At 36.2% G+C, this 8,522-nt stretch overlaps 1 protein-coding gene across 1 annotated transcript in view; it reads right to left on the bottom strand.

The window, feature by feature from the left end:
• LOC107554570 (trafficking protein particle complex subunit 9-like) overlaps window positions 1-8,522 on the bottom strand; it is a 171,180-nt gene that overhangs the window by 158,334 nt on the left and 4,324 nt on the right. Inside the window, exon 4 of the mRNA XM_016237130.1 lies at window positions 6,056-6,207. Coding sequence (XP_016092616.1) covers window positions 6,056-6,207 — 152 coding nt within the window. The remainder of the gene's footprint in view (window positions 1-6,055; window positions 6,208-8,522) is intronic.

The following is an 8,522-nucleotide window of genomic DNA, read 5'->3' as shown; positions in this document are numbered from 1 at the left end:
ATATGTATATAAATACTTTGATTCAGCAAGGATGCACAATTTATTAAAAGTTGCAGCAAAAACCTTTATAATATTTATAATGATTTCTATTTCAAATAAATGCTATTATTCTATTTATCAATCCTGAAAAAAATGTATAATGGTTTTCACAAAAATATTAATCAGCAAAAACTGTTACCAACATTAAAAATAAAAAACATTAATAATAATTGAGCAGCAAAGCAGCATATTAGAATGATTTCTGAAAAATCATGTTACACTGAAGACTGAAGTAATGATGCTGAAAATTCAGCTTTAAATCACAGGAATAAATTACATTTGAAAATACATTCAAATTGAAAACAGTTATATTACATTGGAATAATATTTCACAACATTATGTTTTTTTTTACTGTATATTTGATTAAATAAATGCAGCCTTAGTGAACATAAGAGTTTCAAAAACATTTTTACAAACTCAAATTATTCCAAACTTTTGACCGGTATAATATACAAAGACCCTAGAATTCCTCTTCAATGTAAGAACTTCACAAATCCCTAAAATATTAGTCAGCATCCTAATGCTGCAGGGAGTAGTAGAGTAGAAGAGTAGTAGCGTTTAAGCTAACTGAAGCGTCTAGCAATCTGTTTTAATTAAGAGTGCTGGCAGGAGCTAGAGGGGCATGCAGCGTTCAAAGCGTTCAGAGAGCTGCCACCTGATTTACAGCCTCCATCATGACCCAGCATTTCACTGGGGAGCTGAATGTAGTGCAGAAGTGAAAGTACAAGCCAGGTCATGTCTGGAGTATTTGGGCTGGTCCGGATGAGGGCCCAAAACCCACTTAGACTGCAAGAGACCATCAGACTGACATGTAAAGCAACCAATCAGAGTTTGTATTTTCTGACCCCAAACTGCTGAATGGTAGTGTACTGTATATCTGTGAAATAGTCTTTAAAAAGACCAATCATTGTTATTCTACACACTTTATGTTTTCTACAATTCTGCTTGCAGATATATAGTTAACTTGCTAAGTTTCTAAGTGTATAAAATAAAACTGAGGCTGAATGCTGAAGCACTAACCTGACTCTAAAAGTTTGTCAATGCCATAGGCAATGTGGGGTTTTGGACAATATCAGCAAAAATCCTGGTGTAAATGCATTAAAGTAACTAGCAATAATACAGAGCATTAATAATGATTTTAATTACATAAAGATTACATGTGTGATTCAGTCCAAAAGGTGTTAGTATCAGTCCGAATCAGTTTGCAATTTAGCCTAAATCAGTGTGATTCATATCGAATCAAACTATGATCCAGTCTGAACTGCTTTGAGATCTAGTCAGAATAAGTTCATGGTTCAGTCTGAACAATTAGCTATTCAGTCTAAATCAGTTCATGTTTCAATCTGAATCATTTGGCCATTTTATTCACTAACTGCAGCAAGTTTAGCACCTGCATGTGAACGACTCTGACCAAACGACTTCTAACCAAAAGAGTGTCAAAACACAAAAACATATATATCATACCATTCATGCTAAAAACACCCTAAAAGGCTTTATGCGCTGCCCATTGGAGAGGTTATTGGAGCGTTGTTCTGTAATGAGTCCGAAAAGCAGACAGGACATTATAATTGTGGATGTTTGAGACTTGTGTTTGGTGGCTCATGATGAGCCCACAGGTCCAGACCTGTAGGCTCATCAAGGAAGAAATCATCATTGGCTTCATGCCGCAATAAAAAATCACTTTGATTTCCACATGAGGGTCATTTGCCACGGGGACAATTTGCTCCGGCAATACGAGAGGAAAAGAGAGAGTGAGAACAGAAAGAAAAAAAAGACTACTGTAAGTACATGTAGGGCTAAAGTGACCTTATGAGAATTCAATCATGGTCATTGTGCCCAGAAAAAAATCTTCAGTGCTTGACCTCTAATAATAATAATAATAACAACAGCCAGTTCCTGGATCCTTAGAGACTAAGTATTTTTTTATATTTAAAAATGTTTAGTTATAAAACCCAAGATGTTTTAGGTGAGACAGGTGAGCTAGTTAGTGTCTGGAGATCCTGGTTTATGCACAGCAGAGACAGCAAGCGCTTTGACATTTCCAGAGCCAAATGGAATACGATTCATGGATATTCTTTCTCTCCCCTGGTTTCTTTTCCTTTGGCCATGTCAACAGTTAGTAGGATAGACATGATATTTATAGTTCTGCTGCAGCCTTCAGAAGATCATCTCACTCTCTCTCTCTCTCGCTCGCTCGTTCTACTATTGGGCATTTCAACTCTCAAAAGAGAGAGATGATATACAAACAAGTGTGTGTGTGTGTGTGTGAACTCACCCTAAAGATGTTTTGAAAAATCTCGTCATGAAATACTCAGTAGAGTGAGTAAACCTCTATAGGGATGCATCTAATCCATATCATTCAGCATTAATAACCAACACTGGTGTTTTTTGCCAATGTTTTGCCAGGTGTGAACAAATACATTTGATTTAAGTAAACAACTCAAAGTGGACCTGCAAAGTTGACTAGACCTGCCAATAGCCAAAAGATCAGCTCTGTGAGACTAACAGGAACATGACAATGCAACCATTTACTACATTTGGAAAGTAATCCAGTCTGCGTTTCAACAGTAAACTGATGTTTGTTTGTTTTTCTTTTCTTTTCCTGCATGTACAGTAGAGAAACCCAAAAAGGATGTCTGAAGAGACATTGGTTATTTTCTTATTTCAGATAGCATGTCCCATCAGATAGAACCGCTCAAGCTTAACAAGCCTTCTTACATAAAACAACACACTAAAATACAAAATCATTCCTCTCATAACACATTTTTGAACATTTTCTCTCAGATGTATTTCGTCCTCTTTGCAATAAATTTGAGTGGTTTTATTTATTTATTAGTGCCGTTTACTAAGTCAAGCATCACTATTACTATTGCTCATATTTTAGGTCAGTGAATTGAACAAACCTTAAACTTTAACTATTAAACTCCAGAGTATAACTCGTTCTGCAGACTTTACAATGTTCACCAGCCAGACAATAAATAAGACGGAAAACTCCCACAGATTTACACTGCAGGAGGATCCCGAGTCATATTTAGAGAGCAGAATATCAAAGAGACTTGAGGGTGGATTTTTTTTTAATGCAATCACCAAGCAACCACAACAACTTAGCAACAACTACACAACACATTGGAAACCAATCTGTACTATAAAAACATCCTGTAAGTTTCAGAACTCAAAACTTTCACGTTCATCTAAAACAGCTTATATTGAAGCCAATCTGCCAAAACGACAGCTTGTGGAATGAGCCACTTTGTGACGTAATATTACGTGTAAATAACGAGAGAGGCTAATGCAGATCTACACAGAAACTAAACGATAAATATGGCTCCGAAGATAAGAAGGTGCTGTGCAGTGCCAAGTTGTGGAAAAACAGTCTTTGCTCTGCCTTCTTTCTGATCTCAACATTAGGAAAGAGTCACACTAAAATAAAAAATCATTCCTCTCATAACACATTTTTGAACATTTTCTCTCAGATGTATTTCGTCCTCTTTGCAATAAATTTGAGTGGTTTTATTTATTTATTAGTGCCGTTTACTAAGTCAAGCATCACTATTACTATTGCTCATATTTTAGGTCAGTGAATTGAACAAACCTTAAACTTTAACTATTAAACTCCAGAGTATAACTCGTTCTGCAGACTTTACAATGTTCACCAGCCAGACAATAAATAAGACGGAAAACTCCCACAGATTTACACTGCAGGAGGATCCCGAGTCATATTTAGAGAGCAGAATATCAAAGAGACTTGAGGGTGGATTTTTTTTTAATGCAATCACCAAGCAACCACAACAACTTAGCAACAACTAAATAACACATTGGAAACCAATCTGTACTATAAAAACATCCTGTAAGTTTCAGAACTCAAAACTTTCACGTTCATCTAAAACAGCTTATATTGAAGCCAATCAGCCAAAACGACAGCTTGTGGAATGAGCCACTTTGTGACGTAATATTGTGGCTAAACCCCGCCTCTGCAGAAGAAGATCAACGCCTACTTCTACATCACTGCCTGTTTAGCCCCGCTCACCGATTCACGCACGTAGTGTAAATAACGAGAGAGGCAAATGCAGATCTACACAGAAACTAAACGATAAATATGGCTCCGAAGATAAGAAGGTGCTGTGCAGTGCCAAGTTGTGGAAAAACAGTCTTTGCTCTGCCTTCTTTCTGATCTCAACATTAGGAAAGAGTGGTCAGTGGATGAACTTTATTTTTAATGAAGATCCAGACCGCGTCGGTAAGAACTTGGTCCTTTGTTCACTTAATTTTACCGCACATTAGTTTACAAACAAGGCACAATTCAATGCAGGATTTTCAGAACGACTGAAACTAAATGACGATGCTGTGCTGATTATATTGGATCTGACAGTAATGTCGCACCACACAAGTGTGAGTAGCTGTTTTTATTACGTGATCACTATTGCTTTGTCTGTTATTAAAGATCGAGTATTTATGTGTTTTTAACCTAAATCACAGCAGCGACCATCTGTGAAGGCTAGGCTGTCAAACATACACAACTGTTAGCCAATCATAGCAGTGGGCGTTTACTTCTGAGTCTACAATCCGCCACGTCTATTCAAACTGAGCTTTCTGACGAGGGGGGTCAAAACAGCACAGAAAATAGCCTATTACTTCTAAATTATGATGTTTTTCTAGGTAAAAATCTTGATAACATTGTAAGTGGACCTCAGAGAACAGTACAAAATAATAGTTCATGACTCCTTTAAATGATTTCAAACGTTTCCTAATCCAAACTTCAACCTAAGCATGTGAAAAACTGCTTCAAAAATAATTTATGGATGGATGGATGGATGGAGATATTTAACATTATAAGTTGTGGTTGCTCAATGCTTGTGTAGGGTCATTAATTGCTAAATTAAAGCACTGTGGCTGAAAATAATAAAACTTAAAGAATGTGCACTACTGTTCAAATGTTTGGTGTTGGTAAGATTGTTTTTGAAAGGATGTTTTATGTAAAGAAGTCTGTTATGCTCAAAGCTGCATTGATCTGATCAAAACTACAGTAAAAACACTGTAATATTGTGAAAGAATTTTACAATTTAAAATATAAATGTAATTCCTGTGATTCCTATACAAACACACTATACACACTATGAACAAATATAAATAAGCATACAAGATACATACAGTTTTGGGGAAAGTTACTTTTAAAAGTAATGCATTACAATATTGTGTTACTCCGTTAAAAAAGTAACTGATTGCGTTACTTAGTTACGTTTTATTGAAAGTAATGCATTATGTTACTTTTGCATTACTTTCTGTCACCTGGACTGGGCCTGCTTATTTGTTTTTTTAATAACAAAAAACCCCAAAGTGATAATTTTGGCAACTGTAAAGGTCCTTTTACACCAAAAGCGAAATTAATAAGCCTCAGGCTGAAGGAAGCGTCTCTGCACCTCACTCCCAATGAGGTAAGAAAAGCTGTCAGTCGATAAATGAGAAAGAAAAAAAAGTTACTCAGATATTTTGTTGTAAATGTAAAAGTAATGTGTTACAAAAGTAAATCCACAGACACGGCTCAGTTAAAGGACACCTCCACAACAACTTCAAAGCAAAGACAGTGTGTGTGTGTGTGTGTCTGTGCCTGTAGAGGCCACCTGCTCAGTCACCGATCCTGAAAGCGGTCTGGGATTAGAGGAGACACACACACACACACACAGTCCAAAGACAACGCTTTTCACGTTCGCGTGTGTGGAATACCACTAAGAGCACTGCACAGTCTTATTTTCCATCCTCAAAGACGCAGAGACAGAGGTGCATAAAAGCAGACGTCTTTATTCAAAGAGAGAGCACATCAAAACAGTGGAGTCACTGAGAAATCTCAGATGGGCTCGAGTGATCAGACTAATGCACAGACTCTATTACGAACTCACAGCAATCAGCGCAGCCTTTGAACCTCTGTCCCATTACAGGACGTGCGTCGTCTCAAAAACGCAGTGGCATTTACCGCTCGATAAAGAGCAGGACGGCATTCAGATTGTGTGCTGCGTGTACCTTTAGTGCTGAGGGTTTTAGACGTCAGCTCCAGCGTGTTCAGCATCTCTGTGCCGATATTCTCCAGGGTGATGGTCAGCTGCTGCGTCTCTCCGTTAAACAGCTGCAAGGACACGCTGGTGGACAGGTCTTCACTGGACAGATGAGCAGACCTGGACCAAAACAAAAAATACAAAGCATAAAATCTTTAAATGTTTATTAGGGGTGTAAATAATTGCTTTGACAACGATTCAGCTGTGAATCTTTATTGAGTTACGTGATGCATCACAACATTTTGTCACAGTTTGATGGGATTTTTTATATTTTGGCAGGATTCTAAATGCATAAACTTAAAAACTTTCAAAGACACACTGAGGACACAAACGTACAGTAAATGCAGGGACAATTTAAAGCATAGTGGGGAAAAAAATAAAGTTTCACTTTAAAAAGCTCAAAATGTTATTAAGGACAAGTACTTTTGATTGCTTTGCAATAATTTCAGAGTGTGCCTGTGGAGAAAAGTGTCTGCTAAATAAATAATTGTAAAACACAGGGTATTATTATAGTAATTATAATCAATTATTAATTTGCATACTCATTATATTGAAATAGCATTCTCAGATTGAAGCCTTTACATCCCTGATGTCCTAAATATAAAATAAATAAAATAAACAAGTAAATAAATAATGAAAAATATAAGTATCTAATTAAATAAACAAATATGCAAATTATTAAGTAAACAAATAAATAAATCAAAAATATTTAAGTAAATAAATAAATGACTGGGGCAGCTATTTTGTAGTCAAAGTAGTATTGTGAAAGTATAAAAACTTACCAAGCTAGTGTCTCAATAACATGTCAATCACCAATAAAATCTTAAATAATAATAATATAATTCAAAATCATGCTAAACGTATTTGTTGGTCCAGTTAATACATGCCCTAGAGGACTATTGTAAAGACCAGCCATGTCAATAAGGTCAATGGCTCCTTTAATTGAAAGGTGGGACCTTCTTTTCTACTGATGTTTGGCTCTAAAAACCTCTTCAAGAAGCTCAGAAGAAAGTGAAAGAAGAAAAAATAACTGTGGACGGTCAAGCCGAAAAGAGTGTTTCATGGCAGTTTTCGGAAATATCAATTCACAGCACAACATTTGCATAAATTAACTCATTTTCCTGACATAAAAAAGACTAAAAGGAAGTAAAAACTGAACATTCAAAAGACCATTTACAAAATAAGAACATGCAAAAACATTTTAGCATTGATATCATGAATTTGATCTTAAAAACTGTCGTTTTCAGGAGGATAAACGCAATGCATGTGCACATTCCGGAGTAAATAAAGTATCAAAAAAGGCTTATATTTCTACAGTCGCCATATTCAGAGTTACGAATTCTCCTATTCATTTTTATATGAGTGGTTAAATGAGTGGTTTGTCTCCTCCTCCTTAAAATATCTCTGACCAAACCTTTATTCCAGCAGAGCCACACTAAACAAACCAATTTCATTTCATTCTGAATGTCATTTCAGACTGACTCATTCAAGTTGAAGAATAATATTATTAATGTACTTGAGAATGAATATGTTTACAGCAGCCTCTGCAGAGTTAAATATGATTGAAATGACTGACAATCCTGTCAAATGGAATATAAGGCTGTGAATGTATATGTGTGTGTAGGCCTATAAGGAATTACTGTAATTAGCTCTGGGTGCTTTGGGATCGTCCAGAGTCTTCAGCCTGCCAAACTCTTCTCAATTTGAAAATGGGGGGGGGGGGGGGGGGGGGGTCTTTTGCAGTAATAATAGCATAAAAGTGTGCAAAATGGTTCTCATGCTAAACCCGGATGGATTTACAAAAGATAAACTTGTTTTGTGATGGGAAAAGACGTATACAGATGAATCGGAGAAATAGTAATTCAATATAGCAGCTGCAGCCCTGCCTTGAAATTAAAAGAGCCGATTGTCTTTTGATAATTTGTTGATTTATGCTAGAACATGCATGCACATTAGCTGGGCCAGCATGAACAATGTAAACACCTATGTAAACCTGTGGAAAATTGGCAATATATATTCACTAAAAACGCCCAAAACACCAGTTGATCAAGAAAAGAAAAAACCTTCCCTGCAGGTTTTTAAAGTCGGAGAGGTTATGACAGCACAATATGACAGCAGTGGGAACAGTAAGTAGGGATTCACCTCAAACACACACACACACACACACGTGCGCACAGTGTTCAGTCCCTATACCATCACACTGCAGCCACTTCATCATCTTTCCTCTCTTTACTGCATTTCCTCCCTCTCACCACAACTGCCTGTTGTTGACGAGTAACTGCTATGTCAATGCTTTCTTGTTCTTTCTTTTTTATATGTTTACATAATATATGTGTACTGTGTATATTTACATGTATATATTTAAGAAAAATTTTATATTTATATATCAAAAATGCATATTTATATATAATATAAATTATATATATATATATATA

The sequence above is a fragment of the Sinocyclocheilus grahami genome, unplaced genomic scaffold (genome assembly GCF_001515645.1).
Source record: "Sinocyclocheilus grahami isolate Dianchi unplaced genomic scaffold, SAMN03320097.WGS_v1.1 scaffold507.1, whole genome shotgun sequence".
Lineage (NCBI taxonomy): Eukaryota > Metazoa > Chordata > Actinopteri > Cypriniformes > Cyprinidae > Sinocyclocheilus > Sinocyclocheilus grahami.
This window is presented reverse-complemented; position numbering and strand designations above follow the sequence as displayed.